The 22,454-nt window shown below is 47.4% G+C and overlaps 1 protein-coding gene across 1 annotated transcript in view; it reads left to right on the forward strand.

Annotated features, from left to right (window-relative positions):
- MACROH2A2 (macroH2A.2 histone) overlaps window positions 1-22,454 on the forward strand; it is a 50,619-nt gene that overhangs the window by 24,695 nt on the left and 3,470 nt on the right. The window contains exons 3-7 of the mRNA XM_014862834.3: window positions 8,609-8,715; window positions 9,998-10,195; window positions 11,261-11,371; window positions 12,815-12,914; window positions 17,138-17,227. Coding sequence (XP_014718320.1) covers window positions 8,609-8,715; window positions 9,998-10,195; window positions 11,261-11,371; window positions 12,815-12,914; window positions 17,138-17,227 — 606 coding nt within the window. The remainder of the gene's footprint in view (window positions 1-8,608; window positions 8,716-9,997; window positions 10,196-11,260; window positions 11,372-12,814; window positions 12,915-17,137; window positions 17,228-22,454) is intronic.

The raw sequence follows: 22,454 nt of genomic DNA on the forward strand, positions 1-22,454 counted from the left end.
AGGGGAAGGCGTCGAAGGAGGAGGTGGAATTTGGGGCATCGCTTAGGCTTTAGGCGGAGAATAGTTGGTAGGAAGCGAGATCAGAGTCCAGGAAACCACTGGGAGCTGTATTAGTGGCATTTTTGAGAATTGACAGTGGCCAGGACTAGGGGTATGCAGTGGTGATGATAAGAAGAAATGGCCAAATTTGGGAGTGATCTGGAGGGCAGGGTCCGCTCTGCCCAATAATCGACTGGATAAGGAGGAGGGGGTCAAGGGTGGCAGGAATCTTTCAGCCTTGGGCTGCCATGGGCTGAGGAGTGGAGATGTGAACTCCAGTCCAAGAGGATTGGCCAAGAGGAGGAGAAGAGAGGAAAGTAGCTGGTGCCTGGAGAATGGTGCCTGTAGCTGAAGTAGGAAACAACGGAGGAGAATAGGAAGCAGGGTGAGGGGCTCAGTTTGGGACCTGGGGGGGCTGGTGTCTACAAGGTGCCCTGGAGGGCAGAGTGGTTAGGAACGCTGGATTCTGGCTCTGACTCTTATCAGCTAAGAAGTGTCAGGCATGTGCTTGCTCATAGCATCACTGTGGGGATTATGTAAGATAATGTGTGAAGGTGCTTAGCACCGCCCCACGCACATGGTAGCAACTCAGTCCGTGAGGCTATTGCTGGTACTGAGTGAAGACCTACTAGGTGTGTCTGGGGCCCAGGAGGGAGCTGTGGGCTGCAGGTACAGACGCAGGCACCGTGGGCAGGCTGTAGTGAAGGCTGTGGGAGTGAGTGAGGTCACCCAGAGAGAGGGCAGCGACAAGCCCAGTATGCCCAGGTAGCGGGGAAAGGGTGGCGAAGGTGGCTGAGGAGGGCAGCCAGAGGTTAGGAGGAAAGCGTGAGAGTCAGTGCCCTGGAGACCAAGGGAGGGGAGAGGGAGTCAGTAACCCTCAGAGGTCACGCTGATAAACCAGACAAGGACAACAGATCTCAAGATCACGGTGACCTTGGCCAGGACAGTGTGGGTGGTCAAAGCCAAACAGCAGTGGGTTGAGGGGTGGGAGGTGTGGACAGGAGAGAAAGGGAGTGGGGACTCTTCTGGGGAGTTTGGCCCAGAAGAAGGGAAGAGGGGGACGACAGCTGGTGGGGTGGGAGGTGGGAGAGGGTGTGACGCAGCAGAGGCTTGAGCCCGGGTCCTCGGATTCCATCTTTAGTTCACTACGACGCCTGAGGTTTAGCGTTTCCTCCCTTTGTGAATGTGGCTACAAACCGCGGTAGTTCTAGCCAGGACTTTTCACCAATTGAAATCACTGACATTTTCTTTTTATTTGCCATGGTTATAGATATCTAGAATATCATTCACATTTATCCTTATGTCACACTCACAGTAGAAGTAGAAATCACCTCCATCAAAACAATAGAAAGAATAAACAAATGGGACTTCATCAGACTAAAGAGCTTCTTCAAGGAAAATGAAAACAGGATTGAAACAAAACAACAACCCACTAACTGGGAAAAAATATTTGCAAGTCATATATCTGACAAAAGCTTAATATCCATAATATATAAAGAACTCACACAACTGAACAACAAAAAATCAAACAACCTGATCAAAAAATGGGCTGGCGACATGAACAGACATTTCTCCAAAGAAGATATACGGATGGCCAATAGGCACATGAAAAGATGCTCATCATCGCTGATCATCAGGGAAATGCAAATCAAAACTACACTAAGATATCACCTTACACCCATTAGAAAGACAAAAATAACTAAAACAAATAGTAACAAATGTTGGAGAGGTTGTGGAGAAAAAGGAACTCTCATACACTGCTGGTGAGAATGCAAACCGGTGCAGCCACTATGGAAAACAGTATGGAGATTCCTCAAAAAATTAAAAATAGAACTACCATACGACCCAGCTGGGTATCTATCCAAAGAGCTTGAAGTCAGCAATTCCAAAAGTCCTATGCACCTCAATGTTCATTGCAGCTTTATTTATAATAGCTAAGACGTGGAAGCAACCTAAGTGCCCATCAACAGATGAATGGATAAAGAAGTTGTGGTATATATATACAATGGAATACTACTCAGCCATAAAAAAGAACAGAATCGTCCCATTTGCAACAACATGGATGAACCTTGAGGGAATTATTATGTTAAGTGAAATAAGCCAGATAGAGAAGGACAATCTCTGTGTGACTCCACTCATATGAGGAATTTAAACATGTGGACAAAGAGAACAGATTAGTGGCTACCAGGGGAAAGGTGGGGTGGGGTGAGGGGTGGGCACAAAGGGTGAAGGGGTGCACCTACAACACGACTGACAGACAATAACGTACAACTGAAATTCCACAAGACTGTAACCTATTATTAACTCAATAAAAATGTTTTAAAAAATTAAAAAAGAAGAAATCACCTCCATCAGATCTTATTTAATATGTTAATAAAGAAGCACATAGACTACTATATCCCAGACTTTCTAATACTTTCAAACTATATTTCAGTGTAATTCGTTTCTTTGTCATCCCACATATTTTATTTTATAAATATGTTTAAAACTTGTTTAACAAGTTTAAAACTTGATCCTGACACTAGTTAGGATGGTTATTAAAAAAAGAAAGAAAGAAGGAAAATGGCAAGTGCTGGTGACGCTGTGGAGAAATTGGAACCCTGTGCCTTGCTGGGGGACGTAATATGGTGTGGTCGCTGTGGGAGACAGTTTGGCGGTTCCTGAAAAAGTGAAACAGAATGACCCTATGACCCAGCAGTTCTGCTCCAAAGTGTATGCCCCAAAGAATTGAAATCAGAGACTTAAACACACACCTTACACACAAAAGTTCATTAGCAGCATTATTCACAACCCAAAGTGGAAACAACCCAAGTGTCCATCAACAGATGAATGGATAAACAAAATGTGGTACATTCATACAATGGACATTATTCAGCCATAAAAAAGAATTAAATTCTGACACCTGCTACAACATGGATGAACCTTGAAGACCTTATGCTAAGTGAAATAAGCCAGATACAAAAGGACAAATATTGTAGGAATCCAGCTATGTGAGGAACCTAGAATAGGAAAATCCATAGAGACAGAGAGGAGAATGGTGTTGCCAGGGCCTGAGGAGGGCTGCGGATGGGGTGGGGAGTTATAGTTTAATGGGTATGGAGTTTCCATTTAGGATGATGAAAAAGTTCTGGAGATGGATAGTGGTGATGGTTGTACAACATTGTGAATGTAATTAATGCCACTGAGTTATGCTCTTAAAAATGGTTACAATGGTAAATTTTCTTTATGCATATTTTACTACAATGAAAAAAATCAACCTTTGTTCTGAGAGGGGGTTCAAGAGACTCAGCAGACTAGCAAAGGGATTCCTGGCCGACCAGGGCCGCATCCCTGCCGCAGGGAGAGAAGCGACAGATGCTGGAGACCAGCAGCCTGTGGGGAGTGAGGCCCCAGGGTCTCCAAGGCCGGCTGCAGGCTCTGCCAAGAAGGGAAGGACCTCCTCCAGCTCCCAGAAGGGGAGGGGCGGCTGGGAACACATGAGCACATCACACTGTCCCCACGTGGGGACATCAGCCTCTCGCAGCCACCCTCCTCGCACGTCGACTATCACACTCCGTCCTAGCCGACCCTCATAGCACGACTTTCAGTTGCAGCATTGAGCTCCTATCTCCTGCCCTGATCTTGGCTGCAGACAGTGCCCTTCAACCCTGCGGTGACCTGGGGTTCTCCTGCTGACGGCCTGGGAGCCGCCGGCCCTGGTCCTGATTTCCTCTGGCCAGTTTACTTCTCCTCTTGGACTCATGTCTGTGGTTGCTGCAGGTCCCTTCTTCTACTTTCTGCCTCTGCAAGGGAACCTAGGGCCACAGGAATGGCCAGTAAGAGAAGCCTGGGGGCTACTTAGCCAGAAAGAAAGTTGCACGAATTTTCAGCAACTCTGGGTGAGAGAGAGCAGTCTGCCGTGCCAGTTTTCTTGGGGCTGGCCGCCTAGCTGGCCCCTGGTTCACACGTCGTGCTGTCAGAGCCACACAGTGTTTCTGGTCCCAGCTGGGAGGAGGTTGCACAATCTAGTGACAATTGCCAGCTGAACGGCTCGTCCAGATTATCCCGTCCACCTGGGCCAGCCTGAGCCTCCCAGCGTGGACTCACTTTCCTACTTGAGTTTCTCAATCTGTAAGTGTTGGCCCAGTTCACATCTCCAGTATAAGTGAGGAAAAACGGACTGAAGAAGCAACCCCCAAATTCCAGAAAAAGATTTTGTATTTATCAATAATAGATTCAAAGTAAATGTAAGATATTGAAAATGAATAATTTATAATCATTTTTATGTTGAAAAAATGTTCTATAATATATTTTTAATTGACAGGACAAATAGGTCTTAAAACAAGATTTGAAACTCAAGGCACCTCATGAAATTGTTGTGTAACATAGAAACGCATCATTTACACATCATTTCCAGACCACTGGGTTTATCTATTTAACACCAAGCATTTTTTTATCTAATGATTTTCATTTATTACATTGTGTTTTGAAAAGATCACTTTGGCAGCCAGGGCCACATGTATGGTTGTGTACACTGTACACTGCACAAGGACATAGATTTAAGGAAGTATCATTCACATCATAGACCTCAAAGATTTGGTTTTTCTTTTGTTTTTTTTCTGGTGAGGAAGGTTGGCTCTGAGCTAACATCTGTGCCAATCTTCCTCTATTTTTTGTACATGGGATGCTGCCACAGCATGACTTGATGAGTGGTGTGTAGGTCTGCACCTGGGATCCGAACCCATGAAACCTGGGCCACCAAAGCAGAGAGCGCAAACTTACCCACTGTGCCACTGGGCCAGCCCCTAGATTTGTATATTTATTAGGAGCGTTTCCAGCAGATGGCAGTAAAGGGTGTTCTAACAAAATCAGGGAAGTGTAAAGTATCTTGAGGAAGGGATGTCTTTTTCTAATTTGCACAAAGGTACCTATCGGCCAGCTGTGGGCTTGTTGGCATGGATCCGAGGACAGAATTGGGGGCAGGGAAACCATTTAGACACCTGTAACAATTAGGGTGTCTGGTTGGCAAGAGAAGCGAGCCTTCACTCAGGCAATGGCAACAAGCGTCGAGAAAAGGGGGCAGAGGTATGTGAGATTGCCTAGGTGGGGAGGGGATGGGGGCAGGTAGGGAATGACTCCCAGGTCTCTGGAGGCGCAGTCAGTCCCAAGGGCAATGGGAGGAGCAGGGGCGGGGTGTTGTGCTTTGGGTTTGGAGATGTGGTGAGTTTGGTTTCCCTGTGGGATGCCCGGGAGAGGCTGTCCTGGTGCCGTCACAGCAGGGCTAGAGGTGCCTCTCTGGTGGCGTGGGCAGGCACGTGGAAGCTGGAGCCGTGGATGGATTCGATTTCCCCAGAAGACTCCATAGCCCAAGCAGAGCAGAGGGCCCAGATAGAGCCCCAGGGGCAGCACCACCTATGGGCAAGAGGACAAGCAGGAAAGGGCTGGGCAGGAGACAGTCTTGAAGGAGTGGCCGCTCCATGCCCTCTGTCCCCACTCTCCATTTAATGCGGTGTTTCCCATCTCCTGTGGGCTGGGATAGCCAGTGTTGGTTTAGATGGTGTACAAAATGAGAGGACACAGACTCCTCCACAATAATGTGCTTGATGAGCTTTCCAACATCCCTTTTGGCTACAGAAATAATTTTCTTTTACTACCAGACTCTCAGCTATAATCCAGATGGTTACTATTGCTGGAAGTGTGACTTCCGAGAAGTGAGAGGTTTGTATGGAAGTCTATAGACTTCCACGGAATTCACCACTTAACGGAATAATGATCTTCCCACAAAATTTGCAGCGAAATGAATTTGTACTATACGAATCTCATTTTCCTATTGATTGCCAATAGAAGAATACTTGTGTTCCCCAGATCAATAAAACCACTCAAAAATGTAGCAAACTTTTATAGTTCGTGTGAGTGTATTGTCATAATAACATTTCAAAATATTAGTAATGGTTAATGTTATTTCAGACATTTAAATGGTGAAGTCCTTGTTCCAAGAAGTGTTCAGACTAAACAGCCAACAGAGAAAAGAACTCCTTGGTCTCGATGTTCGTCTGTGTATTAGTAAGAAGTTTTGATCTCTAAAGAAAAAAAGTTCTACCTCTGCTTTTGCACTGGAGCACATAGTCAAGGTTTTCCTTCTTATAACTTATTTCAGAAGGGCTGGTCCAGAAGCCCAGGCGCACGTTCCTCACCTGAGGTGCAGCCTCGCCTGCGGGCCCTGTGTTGTGCCACCCACTGGACCGCTGCCTCTAGTCTCTTCCTGTGCTGCCAGATTTCCCTTCTCTGAATCCAGTGTCTGTGCATCTCTCTGTTAGGCTGACAATAACCTGGCCTTCAGGGGCTGCCTGAAGGTCCAGGCGTGTTGGGCTTCCCATTAGCCCTGCTGTCGTGCTAATGGCTAATTCGATGGACTTGGGAGAATGCCCGACTGCTCCATCTAAGTGCAGGTGACAGAGGCAGGCAAGTCATGGTCCAGGAGGCTCGATTAAATTCGATTGCTCAGAAGCTTAAAATTAGGAGGTTCCTTGACTTTGTCCCATCTAGACAAAGAGGTAAATGGAGTGTCCCTTCCTCCCAAGGGGAGGCCCCCACGATGAGCAGGGGCAGGAAACTCCTTCATATTGTGCACAGTGGGGGCGTGCATTCTAACCTGGAGTCATCGAGCAAGCCTGTCTGTGACAGCTCTCTAGCGACAGCCTTTCACAGGCACCCTTTCTAAGAGAAGGAAAGGGTCAGGCAGCAGCCTGAAGGCAGCACGCCCCGTGACCTAATACAGCGTTAATGTCAGACTCTCCCCGTCTTCCCAGCGGCCCTGCTCCTACCTCTCAACCTGCAGCGCCCCAGTCTTTGACTCTGCAGACATGGTCACGCTGTAACAAACTGTTGGCAAACACAACATTCATTGCCTGATCACCTGGAAAAGGGTGTGAGAATGAGTTTGCGGTGATTTAGCTCTTTTCATTATGGAAATGCCATATAAATATTTAACTCCAGTGCTTATTTTATTCTAATTTTTTTGTTAATCACATTTGCTTAGTCGATATGGCATACTTATGCCAAGGGGTTTTTTTTTATTGCCATAGATTTTATGAATCATGGCAATTTCATGTGCTATTTTGTTTGAAATTAGGTTAATTGTAAAGACTCGTACAGAATCGCCTGTTAATCTTATGGTTTACATTTATGCCATGGTACCAGAAAATCCCTCAACACACACCTGCACAGACACCTGCACACACACATAAACACACAAGATACTCATGCACACACGCAGATACACACACTTTTTCTCCCACGTTATCAGTGAGACAAGACGTTGGCACGTTGCCTCTAGCTTTCTAAGGGAAGTTCTTTTTCTTTAAAGGCTCATTCATACTTTTGGAAGCAGACAAATGTGATTTAGCAGAACATCCTTCTAAAATTGAGGAGGAAAAAAATAAGAAAATAAGACAAAGGGAGGAAGGGGGAAAGCATACAAATGGTGTAAACCAATTCTATAGATTTTTTAAATTTTGAGTCAAAAATTTGGGTAGCACGTGAAATGGTTTTGGGAAAATTCTTTTTTACCAACTTGTTTACATTGACGAAGTGACATGTTTGTTAAAGTCAGAGCCATGCTTAAGTCCTGAGGGGTATGTGGGAAACCCTTGGGCCCCAGCCTACCTTCCTTCCCGGGTCTCACAGGATCCCCATTAGGAACTTACTTCTCTGGTTAAGCATTTCCTCCTCCCGCAATATAAGTGAGTTCTTCCCATCCACTTTCGTTTAGGACAGGAGGGACCTGGGGTCTCATGTGAAGAGGAAAAAGAGATTCTGAAAAGGGTCCCAATGGGTACCAAAGACAGACTTCACCTGTGTCATTAATCTTCATAGAGATGGTCCTGCTCTCTATAGAATGAAAGAAACTTAGGTCCTATGTTAGAGTTCTGTTTTGGTCAGGATTAACTTCTGCTAACAGTGGCTTAAACAAGAGAGTTTCTCTCTCGTAAAAAGAAGTCTATAGAAGACAGTCCAGGTTGATAAGAAGGCTCCACTGTCATAAGAGATTCAGGTCCCATCTATCTTGTTGCTCTGTCATTTATGACTTCTTCCTCTTGGTCAAAGATGGCTGCTCAAATTCCAGCCATCATGTCCCTAGTCCACCAGTAGAAGGGGACGAAGGGCACAATCCCTTCATTGATGGACACTTCTCAGAGGTACCCTACAGCATGACTGCTTGCCTTTCATTGGCCAGAACTTAGTCACGTGACCACACTTATCAACAAACGAGGTTGGGAAATACTGTCTTTGTTCCTGTGGTTATGGGTGCAGCAAAAAGAGGTCCATATATAAGGAAGCTGGGGGAGAATTCATGTCAAGGGATAACTAGAAGACTTTGCCACAGGACCATATATCAAGTCTTGCTAAAATATCTTACTTGTCTGTGACCTGAGTTCTTTTCGGCCTTCTGCATTTTTTTTCCAGGCCCAGACATAAAACTCACAAATGAATAAATGTGATCAAACTCAAAGACCATTTCCAAAGGAAAGCTTTAGAAAGCTCCGACCTTTTTCTGTGATTGCCTGTTAACTCCCCCTTGTAATTTCAGCTGAAATTCTAGAATTGGCTGGGAATGCCGCAAGGGACAACAAGAAGGCCCGGATAGCGCCGAGACACATCCTGCTGGCTGTTGCCAATGACGAGGAGCTCAATCAGGTAGGTGTGAAGCCTGGAGACAGGCCATAGGATGGGTTTGCCAAACACACACTGCACCTGGACCCTGCTGCTTACAAACCGTTCCTGCCTCGGTTCCCGGCACTTTTATACAAAAGAATTCTGATCATACAAGAGAAGAACAAATTCTTCTAGCTAGGTCATTCAGAGTGAAAAGAAAATTGCCTCTGGAATAGGTACCATCATATGTTCTGGATCTTGCCAGACCTTTTCCTCTTTAAAAGCAAGCTCTGTGTGTGGCTGGGGAATGCGCAGCACACACGTTATTCTCTTTACAGTTTCTTCACCCAGGCTTTCTTGACTATTTATTCTGATGAGGGCAGGAGAGTGCTTCCTTATATATTAGAACTGACCCCCTATATTTCAGAACGGACTCCAGAGTGGAGTGAATCCCCCCTAAGGATGTGCAAAGTGGCAAATAAATAGGATGAGAACTTTTATGTATATTTATTTTCTAATCTCTTTCTTCTCAAGCTGTCTGTGGTGAAGAATCAGTTCTCATTTTAAATCCATCGTGGACTGATAGTTTCCAAAAGTACAATTAAAAAAATTTCTAGAAAAATAAAAAACGAAAACATACAAACTATAAACCATAATTTTTTGTTATTAGATCCAATAGAAGTACAATAATTCTGTCAGTTTGCTATAAGAGTTTCTAGACTCTTCCTTGTGTTTTTGTACTTCTTTTGTCACAGACAGGTAACTAACAGTTTGTGGACCAGCCCTGGTTGCAGACCATACTTTGAGTAGTGCCATTTAGGATGCGCAGAATGTATTCGTGTGGTGGCACATGTCAATTAGTGAGAGGAAACAGATCATTTGGGAGGTGCACGGTCAAGCATGTTTAACCGATGGAATGATGATCCAAAGAGCGGAGACCACTGGTCTGTTGTTAAGTGGGTCTAGCCTGAGCATTAACCTTTGAACCTAGTTTCGTCAAGCTGCGCTCCCTGCATGTGAAGCTCTTTATCCTCTGTTATGCCTGGAATGCCAGAGCCCTGGACAGCATCCCTGGTTTCAACCTCTATACCCCTTCATTTTGCTTTGCTTGTTTGGCTTTCTGTACAAGATCACAGCTTGCCTTGATCCCTACAGAGACACGCTCTACGAGTGAAACGAGAAAGCCAATTAAACGGCGTACTCTGCAGTATCTTCCAAAGGCAAAGACCAGATTTAACGCTTGTTTTGCCAGCCGTTAGAACCGTATTGAATCCAGAACCAGCAAGCTGTTCGCTGTCCAAGCTCATGCGTTTTCTCTCTTCAGCTATTGAAAGGAGTGACCATCGCCAGTGGAGGCGTTCTGCCCAGAATTCACCCTGAGCTGCTGGCCAAGAAGCGAGGGACCAAAGGCAAGTCAGAAACTATCCTCTCCCCGCCCCCAGAGAAAAGAGGAAGGAAGGCCACGTCAGGCAAGAAAGGGGGCAAGAAATCCAAGGCTGCCAAACCACGGACGTCCAAAAAGGTGAGCGCGGCTGCATCTGTGAGCGTGGGATGCTCAGAGTGGGGGGAAAGTCGAATGATCAAGAGATGAGGGTGTAGCCAGCACCGCTGAAGGACTGGGGACTCTCAGCTGCTTGGTGCTGGGAGAAAAGCACAAGAAGGTGTATGGAGAAGAATAAAGGGCCCTTGAGACTAGAGCTCGAATCCTTAAGCAGGATCCACTAGAGGTTCCCAAACCCAAAGCATGGGTTGGTCTTCATGTTTCCAGATCCCTTCCACTGCCCCCAGCAAAACCTGCCGTGAGAGATGATAGCCCAGAAATTTCTTTGCATTTCCCTGCAGAGCTCCCTGTTACATCCTGAAAACCCTCCCGTCTCCCCTGAATAGTTGCCTGAGGTCAGCCGGTAGAACTTCAGGTCTTCAGAGAGTCTATATGCTGAGGAGCTGTAGCTCAGATGCCATTTGTGGCGTGATGCTTCCTGTGCTGCCCAGCACGGTGACTGCTAGCCACATGTGGCTATTTAACTTTGGGAATTAAAATTAATGAAGAGTAAATCAAATTAGAAATACAGTTCCTCAGTTGCACCAGCCACATTTCAAGTGCTCAAAAGCACTGAGTAGCACGGGCATGGAACATTTCTCGGATGGTGGAAAGTTCTATTGGACAGTGCTGCTTCAGAGATGGTCAGATTTTCATTCCACCAACCTCCATGGTAACACAAAAGATTGTACGAGTTTCCCCCACTACCCCCGAGCCCCGGGGAATCCTGGGGAGAAGAGAAGTTGAGCGGTGTGCTGTGAATGGCCCCACTCGGTTCTGACGCTTGTCATAAGGAGCAGGTGTTGAAAAGAGCAGAATCACGTGCCGTGTCCAGGGTGCCCTGTAACACACTGTAGTTTTGGCGGGACTCTTGTCTTTCCCTCATATTGCTGTCTCTTGCTTCCCTCCATCAAAAACAGCAGAACTTAATGCCTGACCACGTCCTTTCCCATCCAAGTTGCTGGTAGCCATGGGAAGAACTTAATAAAGCCGCTTTGGGCTTTCTCTGGATTATTTTCCATCTGTCATTCTGATTTCTACCCATAGTCCAAACCGAAGGACAGCGATAAAGAAGGAACTTCAAATTCCACCGCTGAGGATGGGCCAGGGGATGGATTCACCATCCTGTCTTCTAAGAGCCTTCTTCTAGGGCAGAAGGTAATAAAGAGAATCGTAATACACTGTAGTAAAATAGCATTGCGTGTCTATAACCTACTATTCACAGCAATGGTGCCTCCTCCATCCCCCGCTCCCCTAATACGGCTTTCACTCTAGTCTTGAATTATTCATTTTTAAGCTAAAGAGCTACGGCAGTGTCTGCGTTCGTTGTGAGATTAAACAAGCTCTTTAGCACTGAGAATTGTTCATGCTGACATTGGTCAGCCAAAGTAAGCATAGGGAATCTTTCTAGTCACTAGATGGGATGGCATTACTGGTTTTTCTGGGAATTCCTTATGCTCTAATTATTTCTGTGCCCACCAAAAAATCCATGGCCTGCTATCTCCAGCAGCCTTTGGGAGGGCTGCCTTCCATGGTTCAATGTCATGTATCAAAGAAAGAAAATGGGGATATATGTTTCTTGAATATCCCCGGTGTTAGAAATAAATTATTTGCCAATAATTCAGTCGGCTTGCCTTTCACAACAGCAGAAAGAAAACAAACAGGGCTATACATTTGAACAGCCTTCAGCAGCACAGCAGCCGCCCAGCCAGACATGCAAATAATTCATTCCCACAGGCGTAAAGTTTACGGAACAGATAATTTGTCTACCAGTCAACTAGGGCTGAAATAAGATACATGAGGACACAGTCAGTTCATCATATCTTTGGTAGCTGAATGTCTGCAGCCTGACAATAGTGTGAGCCTCTCTTGAAGCCGTTTGGAAGAGCATGTTAGAAAGAGCAAAAATGTAGCAGATTCCTACTTCATCTCTGATGAAAGCAGGGAACCGCAGAGGTGGCATTTCTGTCCCCTCTAAGGGCTGTCCAGAGTTCCATGGTGATTAGCTTTCTCTCACTTCTCTAAGGGAGCAGAAAGCTCTTGCTCACATGGGGAGATGATGGTGAATGCCCTCCATTCCGCTCAGCCATGATCGTATGGGGTAGCATTTCACTAGTGTAGCCCAAGACTGTGGTCCCCATACGGCGGGGTGGCCAGGTAGGTCAGAATCCCGGAGCCCATCGCTCCTCTCCAGCAAGGTGGTCCCTGCACCCAAAGGTCTGTACTGAGGGGAAAGGAGAGAGCAAGCCCTGGCTCCCTCACAGGAGCTACTCATAGTCACCGACACCGGGCCACCCAGATTGGGAAGCGAAGGCATAGCTATAAGGACAGAAAGAGGAGGGGAGGTCCCATTCCTACTCCTGGAAAGGAGCAGAGCTGTTACCTGCTCCTAGCCTCAGAGTGAAAATCCCATCCACTGAGCTCAGAAGAGCACATTGAAAACTGAACACCTGGGAAATGAGACGGTTGCTCTGTGAGCAGCCCTTTCTGTTGACATTCGGCATAAACAACTGAGAGAATTAACAGGCGTGAGGTAAAATGTCAAGATTTCTAATAGGATTTGACCCTTCCGACGCTCTCCATCTTTTCTTCCTAACACAGCTCTCCTTGACCCAGAGTGACATCAGCCATATTGGCTCCATGAGAGTAGAGGGCATTGTCCACCCGACCACAGCCGAAATCGACCTCAAGGAAGACATAGGTAAGGTCCTGAGACTTCAGTGGAGGCGCCATAGAATAGCCACTGTTCCGGCAAGTTCTTGTGAAGGCAGTCACTGTCAACTGGGTATCCCCAGCTTGGGCACCGTGTCAAACTCTGCCTTTGTATGCAGTTGAACAGCATTACTAGAGAATAGTTTTGTTTTAAATCTGCATACATTTTTGAAGTTTTCATTGAAGTATTATATAGAAACCAATCATTTGTGCACAGCGTGATGAGTTTTTCTCAGAGTGAACACAACTGTAACCAGCACCCTGATCGTGAGCAGAACCTTACCAGCACCCCAGCAGTCCCCCCCCACTCACCATTCCCTCCGAGGGTCACCACTGTCCTGTCTCTGACAGCATCTAGGGGTGTCATCCGTTGCGGATTTTATATAGACGAAATCACACATTATGTCTTCTTTTGTGTCTAGCTCCTTTTGCTCAGCTTTGTGTTTGTGAAATCGGCCCATGTTGTTGAGTGTGGTGCAGGTCATTCATTTTCTTGGCTGTGCAGTATTCCACCGTACGAATATACCACAATTTGTTAATCCGTTCTACCATTGGCAGTATTTGGGTAGTTTCCAGTTTGGGCTATAATAAGTAATACTACCATGAACATTGTTGAACATGTTTTGGGTAAAACTTCACGTAAGTTTTAAGCTTGAATATTGAGAATGCCATTGGTGAAAAGGAAACAGACATCTGGGAAAAGTTAGGTCGTCTGAAAGGCTATACCTTGAGTTCCTTTACAAGTGGATTGCCGCCCGTCCCACGAGTGGTGGGAGGAGTTGTCAGCAGGCTGGGCAGAGGAGCTTGGGAGGGTAAGCTATCAAGGGCACTAGAAATAATAGCCTCCTAAATGGTCACCATCTCACCCATGTTACAAGACGGCGGTGCCTTTAACTCTCCGATGAGAGAGTGAAGTGAGCAAAGGGCTTTCTCCCTGGATGCAGCGCTGGCCTCCGAGGTGGGTGATGCCGGGCGAGTGCTAGTCTCAGCCCTGGGTGGGAGCACAGAGGCCCAGGCTGCTGGGCTCACTTACACTTCCTTTTTGGCATCAGAGGCTACCTCCTTTGCTGAAAAGGAGATAGGACAGCACTGGGAGGATAAACATCATTACAGAGAAACAGGACTTCTATTGCAAACGTAGAGAAGGTCTCCACTCTTCAGACCCAGCCCAGGCCCTACCAACTGCCCTCACCTCCTCCTCTGTGGAAAGGCTCCCCCTAGTGGCCTTAATCTTGAGCTCTGTTTGGAAGTGTCCTAGCTTCTCATAAGCAAACAAGTTGCAGTGTTCCTGCTTTATCTATCGTACTTGCATTTTCATATCAGGGAAACAATAAAGATATTTCTCTTTTTTTAAGTGGTGTGGTAATGGTAGAATAGAAAGAATACTGATATTGGAGCAAAAACTCAAGCTCAGATCCCAGCAGTGGAGGTTCTAGAGCCAGCATGGGTCTGTGTCCTGGATTCGATGAATCACTTCCTAACTGTGTGACTTTAGGCAGGTTTCTTAACCTCTCTGAACCTCAGTTTCCTCATCTGTAAGTGAAGATGACAATCATATGTGTCTCCTGGAGGTGCTGTGAAGATTAAATGAGGTATCACATGGATGGGGCTCAGCACGGTCCCGGGCTCCTAGGCATCTGATAAATGATAGTCTAGCATTGCTGAGTTGTTGGAAAGGGTCCCTCCCATCATGATTCCATTCTCCACTGCCATTGCCCAAACCACTCACCTGTGCGGATAAGGCCCTGACTTATTCTTTTTTTTTTTTTTTTCTTTTTCTCCCCAAAGCCCCCTGGTACATAGTTGTATATTCTTCGTTGTGGGTCCTTCTAGCTGTGGCATGTGGGACGCTGCCTCAGCGTGGTCTGATGAGCAGTGTCATGTCCGTGCCCAGGATTCGAACCAACGAAACACTGGACCTCCTGGAGCAGAGCGTGCGAACTTAACCACTCAGCCACGGGGCCAGCCCCTGATTTATTCTTTTTAAAGCATTATATGTTATTACAGAAAAGTTCAAGCATACACAAAAATAGCAGAAGAGTATAATTAAACTCCACTCACCCGGCTGCAATATCATCAACCCAAGACCATGTTTCTTTCAGCTCTACCCCCACCCCCTTCCCCCAGACATCAGAGTATTTTATCTGTGAATGTTTCAGAATGACAAGGGCTATTGTTTATCGTGTGTGTGAGGAAGATTGTTGCTGAGCTAACATCTGTGCCCATCTTCCTCTATTTTATGTGGGATGCTGCCACAGTGTGGCTTGATGAGTGGTGCTAGGTCCACGCCCAGGATCCAAACCTGTGAACCCTGGGCAGAAGCGGAGTGTGAGAACCTAACCACTATGCCACCGGGCCAGCACCACAAGGGCTGTTTTTTCAATGACATAACCACAGTACCATTAGCCCAACTAAAACAATTAATATCATTAAATATCCAGTCCACGTTCAAGTCCCAATTGCATCATAAGTGTCAGTTTACTTTTTTTATTTTTACTTTTTGATTCAGGATCCAATTAAGTCCACACACTGCATTTGGTTGATAAGTCTCTTATTTCCCATAGGTTCATCTGTCTCTTCATCTCTTCCTCTCTCTCTTTTTTTTACTTTTGCAATGTATTTGTTGAGGAAGCCAGGCCCTTTTCCTAGAGGGTTTCCCACGGTCTGGATTTTGTTGATTGCACCCTCCTGGTGTCATTAAACATGTCTCTTCTCTGTCTTTCTTGTAAGTTGGTAGTTGGATCTAGAGGCTTAATGATGTTCAGGTTCACACATTTTGTTAAACCCACGTGGTCAGTGATGGAATGCCTTCTGTCAGGAGACTGTCTCCCCGCCATGCTCCGTCTCCGGGTTTGTCAAGATGGGGCTGTTCTCATGCAAGCGTTCCATCTTCATTTCTCCACTGGAGCTTCCGCAGAGAGACAGTCTCGCGTCACGTCTCCAGGCTGCCTTCTGCTTAACCGCTTCCTTCCTTCAGGAAAGGGGTGGACTCACTTCCCTTTGACATGGCCCCATCCAGCCCTGCCCCGAGGCCACTCAGACCTAGTTTCCCTGGAGCCCAGCGGGAACCTGGCTACCAGCTGCACTGCCCAGCCTTCTCCAGGCTTCTGTGACCCAGCAGACCAATGCTGGCCGGGAGTCGGAGGGCCAGAAAGGAGACTGAGAGGCACTTGGCCTAGCCCGTGATCACCATTTCCATGTAGTGTCACTGAAACCCAAGCACAGTCATGAAGAAACCCCCTCCCCGCTGCTAGAATAGACATTTTTCCTAAATGATCTGCACAATGTACTGTGGCCTCAAAGTATACTTGAGTGTCTGAGTGTGGAGCCCAGCCTCTAGGGAAGCCTCTGAACTGAATAATAAATAATAATAATAACAACAGCAACTAATAACCATAGAGAGAGCTGAGACTTGCCCAGACATCCAGATCACCAAATTCATAAGAAGAAAAAATACCTCATCCCCGACTCGAGAGCAGGCTATCCTAGTCTGGACAGAACACGCACATGTCATCTCAGAGGCCTGAGGTGCACAGAGGTGGAGTCCTGCCAGCTCCCGGGGGTCCACGTGGTGGAAGCCCGGCCCAGAAATAGTGAGTAGGAAATTGAAGACTTGAGGGCTCTCCCAGCAGGACCGTGGTCATGAGATGGGAACAGGACCCCAGAGCTCTCCACCAGACGTTCCGGCTGAGCCATCTGTCACCTTAGGCATGAGTTCCCCATGTGGCTGCATCCCCACGGGTGGCCCTGGGACCACGGAGGAGCTGGTGACTAGAGGCAGGCTGCAGGGTCTGTGAGCTGCTCCCAGTGTGGGGAGCTGCCATGAAATTCGGACACATTTAACCAATACAACGTGGGTACTGAACCCAGAGAACTCAACACTAGAGCCTCAGCTTTTTAAAAAGATCACCTTTAGGATTCATGCTGGCAACTGCTTTATGGCCAAATCACCCCCTAAAACGTTCCTTTAAAAGCATTTCTAAAACTAGAATCTAAGTTTCTAAGACTAGAGTCTAAGTCCTGCTGGGCAGAGGCCCAGAGACCCTGCCACCATGGCCACCGGCAGCCAGTCTCGCAAGTGCAAAGTTTGCTTCCTACTTTCTAGGCATGATTGGGTTGTTTTTTTAAGGCCTAGTAAAAATATGTCAAATAGTATAATTAATGACATTGAAAAGAGCAACTAGAATGGCTTCCTGTTGTTCTCCTTCACAGGTAAGGCCTTGGAAAAGGCTGGGGGAAAAGAGTTCTTGGAAACAGTAAAGGAGCTTCGAAAATCCCAAGGTCCTTTGGAGGTTGCTGAAGGTAAGAGGGGAGCTGGGCCACACCCCCGCACGGCCTCCCCACCCTCCTCTCCAGCAGGATAGGCTTCATGCCCGTTCAGGTTGCAAAGCGAAATATGCCATAACTAATCAGAAAGCTGTTTTGGCGTCTCTTAGATAATTTGAGGAGCCCATGGAGATCATTTCATATACTTCGGGGACTAGAAAGCATCTGGATAGTTCCAGTCAGTTTGCATCAGATCATCCAAAAATGGTCTGGAGCTACTGGATAACTTTGTGTGTGTGGTAAAATGCACATGACATAAGGTCTACCATGGTAACCATTTAAAAGTCTACATACAATTCAGTGGCGTGAAGTGCACTCAGAGTGTTGTTCTGCCATCACCACTTTCTAGTGCCAGAACTTTTTATCACTCCCAGTAGAGCCCAGTTAAGCAGTCAGGCCCTCCCCTAGACACTGGTGACCACCAGTCTGCCTTCTGTCTCAATGGATTTCCTCTTTTGGACATTTCATGTGAGCAAGATTATACAACCCTGAAATATTGAGGAGGCTTCTTTCACTTAACATAATGTTTTTGAGGTTCATCCGTGTCGTAGCACGTGTCAGTGCTTCCTTCTTTTTTATGGCTGATTAATATTCCCTTTTTTTTGTCCATTCATCACTTGGGTTGTTTCCACCTTTGGCTGTTGTAACTAGAGCTGCTATGAACATTTGTGCCCATGTTTTTTTTGAACATCTGTTTTCAAGGCTACTGGGGAGCTTTTTGACAGTTGGGTCCAACTTCAGATCTGGGTTCCCACCCACACCACCCCCAGTGACCACCTAGTTGGTGCCAAGTGCCGCCCTGAAGCTGGCCCTCCAAAGACAGCCCCCACTCCTGCCCTCAGCACCGGACAGTCTGGAAAGAAAGACAGATAGATATACACGTGAGCACAGAGCAGGCAGAGAGGTGGGAACAGCACTGCTGAGCTCTGCCCTGTTGGGGGGCGGGGGGCGGGTCCATGAGGATGTAAGACCCACTTGGGGGCAGGGACATGGTGGCAGTAGGGCACTGTGTGTGAGAAAGCTCGGGTCATGAGCCAGCAGGGAGATGGCAGGTAGGAGAAAACAGCGGCCAGAGATGAGCCTGGGCCCATGGGCTGTGCTAAGATCCAGATCTGACCCTATAGAGACAAGACAGGCACCTTTGAAAGTTTAAGCCAAGGACTGTCATGATCAGATGTGATTGCTCGGAAAGTAATGGGGGCTGCCAGTGAAGAAAGAACAGGAGTCCACACTTTACAGTCTGCCCGCAGCACTCCCCATCCGTCTAGCAATGATAGATAGAATTTCTTTAAAATTTTAAGACAGAGCCACACTGAACTATAAGATAAACGTATGTGTGGACAAGGATAGAAGAGCTGCACGCGGCAGCAGCTGGGCACGTCTGGTAATATGCAGGGCCATCTGCAGGTCACCTCTTACACGGTGACGGGACCAGAATCACCTCATGCTTGGAGGGGAGCAGAGCCAAGCTCACTGCTCAAAACAAGGGCTGGATAGAACTCCCATGGCCTTCACAGGAACCGAAGCTCTGACCTCCATGCAGGACCATGGCCACTGTGAAATCTGTTTCCTCCGGTAGCAGAGAGCCCCTCACCCAGGCCTGGGGCCATGTTGCCCACTGGCTCAGCATGTGGATCTGCCACGTACCCCGTATGACCATGAGACAGAGCTCCGAATCGGCCATATGAGACTGGATCTGGACAGGGGTCTGGGGAGGGACCCAGCAACTGCCTGAGAGGGTAAGAAGGAAAGAAAATCAGCCCCCACATAGAATGGAGGCTCTGCCACACTTCTAAACCAAGTCCCAGAGGCAGACATGGAAGGTAGAGAGCAGTATTTAAAAACTACATGGCTGAGAATTTTCCAGAATGAAAGACATGAGCTCTCAGGTTGAAAATATTGAGTATAATAAATGAAAACATCCAAAACCAGGCCCATTGTGATGACACTTCACAAGTTCAAATATCAAGAGAGACCTGCAAAGGAACCCAGGAGGAAAGGCTGATTCTTTGTAAAGACGGTTCTCCTGGGCAAAGAATGCCTGGAGGCGGGAAAGAAATATCTTCAAAGCAATGAAGGGAAAAAGCTGTCAACCAAGAATTCCACATGTTGCTATGTTATTATTCAAGAGGGAGGATAAAAGATGCACAACTTCAGACATGCAGAATTTGAGTCAGAAATCCACAGCCCCTTGCTGAAAGGACTGCAGAAGCCTCACTGGAAGAAACAGAAGTGACTGCAGAAGGAGGAGGGGCTGCAGGAAGCAATCACGAGCTGAGACACTGGTGCACATCTGCTTGGTCTAAGTATCCACAGTCGGGCCAAGAGTGGAAAGAAGGGAATAGTGGAAAAAATACTGGAAAGAAGGGATTGGTGAGGTGAATCTGGAAAAGGGGAGACAGTTCCTCAGGTTCTAACATCATATTTCCTTGAGTTTTAAAACTATCATTTGTAAGATGTGCTCTTACTGTTTATCCCATTAAGAAAGGATAAATTTCCAAGATGAGGTGTCCAATAGTAGACCCCACATAAAGCCACAACACATTCAGTTTAAAAGCAAGCAAGGCCTGAACCCACCATGCAAAAAGGGCAGCCAGTCCACATCTTGACCTTGGCATTGGGTGGACCGAGGAGAAAAAAGCCTCACTAGAGAATCTGAACCACAAGTCAGTACTCCCACAGATTTGCAGCCGAATCCAGTGTGGCCCAAACATCTCAGGCAAGGAAGTTAGTGGAATATGACCCTGGACTGGTAGTGTTCCCTGGTGGCATAAAAGCAAATGCAACTTCTCTCTGGAAGAACTCGACTCAGTCCAGGCTGACAGCGACTCTAAGGTGCATCCTGATTTCAGCCGGGAAGCGGGCTGAGACAGGGCTGGGCAGTGGCAGTGGAAATGAAGCAGATGGGTCTGGAAGAGACAAGGCAGAGGAAACTGACTGGTGGGTCCAGTGACAGAGATGGAGAAAGGGGAATTGGGTTTCGGGAGAGAACGATGATTTCGTTGGGCACGTGTTGGACCTGGGGCACCAGACGGGGCACCAGGAAGGTCACTGAGGTGCACATCACTGGTAAGCAGTTGGTGAAAGCTGAGAAGAAAAATGGTTTGCAGATGGCTGTTTAGGACCCAGGGCTGAGCACCTCCTGCAGCAGAGAGAAGAGCACTGGGCCGGATGGGCAGGAAGAAGAGAAACTCTTGCAGGAAGCTGAGGCAGAAGGAAAACCACAGTGTCTCGGAGACCAGTAGCAGCTTCCCAGTGGGGCAGGGGGGCCACCCTGAAGCCCCCTTTCCCTGTGTGACTCTGAGAAGGTCAGGCCTTCCACACTGTGATGGCTCACCAGAGGGAAAGTTCTGGAAGCTCATTGCAGTAGCACTGCCATCCTCAGAGCACAGGTCTTCACCAGGTGAAGGTGACTCACCAGGTGACATCATATCGGATAAAGAGTGTTAATAGAATAATAATTTTCTACCAAATATCAGTGTCCCAGTCCTTGGCCCCTCTAGAGAACACTATAAATCTTTACAGCTACAGCTGCATTTTCCATTTCCAACTGTCATGGAAATAGTCGTTTTAGGCTGATGTGTGATCATGAAACTTTCAAAATCTAGTGTAAATAGAGGGCATCAAAGGAATGAGAGGCACGCCATTTTTTTCTTGATTAAATGTTTGAGTTAACATTGCCATTAGGAATATATTCCTCTTACTTAAAAATGACTTTACATTAAAAAGAATGACATTCAGCTGGTAACGTGATCATATTTTAAATATACGTCAACCCAGTCAACCCAGATAAGTCAACCCAGTTTGTGAAGTGCCAGAGTCTCTCCAGCATCTGAGAGCAGCCAGGGCCTCGGGAAAATTGCCCCCAGCAGGCGGGGTCAGTCCCCAGGGTACCGGGGTCTCTGCAGAACAACCCCAGACTCCAAGGCCAGCAGGGATGTTCTGCTTCTGTCCAAATGTACACGGTCGTAGAGTCACCCCAGTCATGACCGCTGCCTCCGTAGTAGTGGAGGCTGTTGGCTGATTCTTTCGCTCACTCCCTCCGTCAGAAGGCACGGAACATACAGGCTCAGCCGACAGACTCGGGGTGCCCCTGCACCCCCACGTGCAGTCAGAGCTTCTCCAACAGTGTGGACGTCGCTGGGAAACACTGCTCATAAACTAGGTGGGCATCATATATTTCAAATAAATCTTCAAACCAACCCCACACACCGCTCCAGAAGGCAGCAGGCACACATTTATGTTACAAACGCTGCCCCCAGGGACTGTAGGCTGCCTGAACTGCCCCCAGCTCCCAGAGCCTGGCCACTCAGGAGGGCCAGGGACTCTCGCTACACAAGTGGCACAGAGCCCCAGCTTCCCCAGGCGGGTGGCTTTGGAGTGAGCAGCACATGGCTGCAGCCACAACTGCCCCAAGGGGCTGGAGAGTGGCCAGTGGGTCCGACTGAACCCCTCCTCTGGGGATCAACAGCCACAGGACTTCCCTCGAGCTCCTCAGCACCCACAGAGCTTATCAGCTGTGTCACTGGTGGGAAGTGGGTTTGGGGGAGTAAAAAGCAAAGTAAGGAGTATGATCTGAAATTATGGGATGAGGCTGGCAAAATTTAATTTCACCACCCATTTTGAACCCCTGCTGTTTGCAGACTCCTCAGGGATGTAGAGCTGATCAAAAGGCAGTCCCTGTCCGAGGGAGCATGCAGCCAGGTACAGCGGGTCCTAACATCATCAAGCACAGTCCTAGACCAGACACACTAGGTCAGGAGGTGTGGGTGGCCGGGGATGGACATATCTATTTGTTAAAAACCTAAAAGCCATTATATTGGTTTCCTGTTGCTGCTGTAACAAATTACCACAAACCTAGTGGTTTCAAACAACACATGTTTATTCTCTCAGAGCTCTGGAGGTCAGAAGGCCACAGTGAGTCTTAAGACTAAAATCAAGGTGCTGGCCAAGCTGGTTCCTTCTCAGAGGAGCGGTTCCTTGCCTCTTCCTGCCTCTAGGCTGCAACATCCCTTGGCTCCTGGCTGCATCACTCCAATCTGCTCTGTCGTCATAGGGCCTCCTCCCAGCTTTGACCTTCCTGCCTCCCCGTTACACGGGCCTGGGTGATTACATTTAGGGCTCGCCCAGATAATCCAGGATCACCTCCACATCTCAAAATCCTCCACCTAATCGCATTTGCAAAGTCCCTTTTGCCGTGTAA

This window comes from Equus asinus, chromosome 2, assembly GCF_041296235.1.
Source record: "Equus asinus isolate D_3611 breed Donkey chromosome 2, EquAss-T2T_v2, whole genome shotgun sequence".
NCBI classification, from domain to species: Eukaryota; Metazoa; Chordata; class Mammalia; order Perissodactyla; family Equidae; genus Equus; species Equus asinus.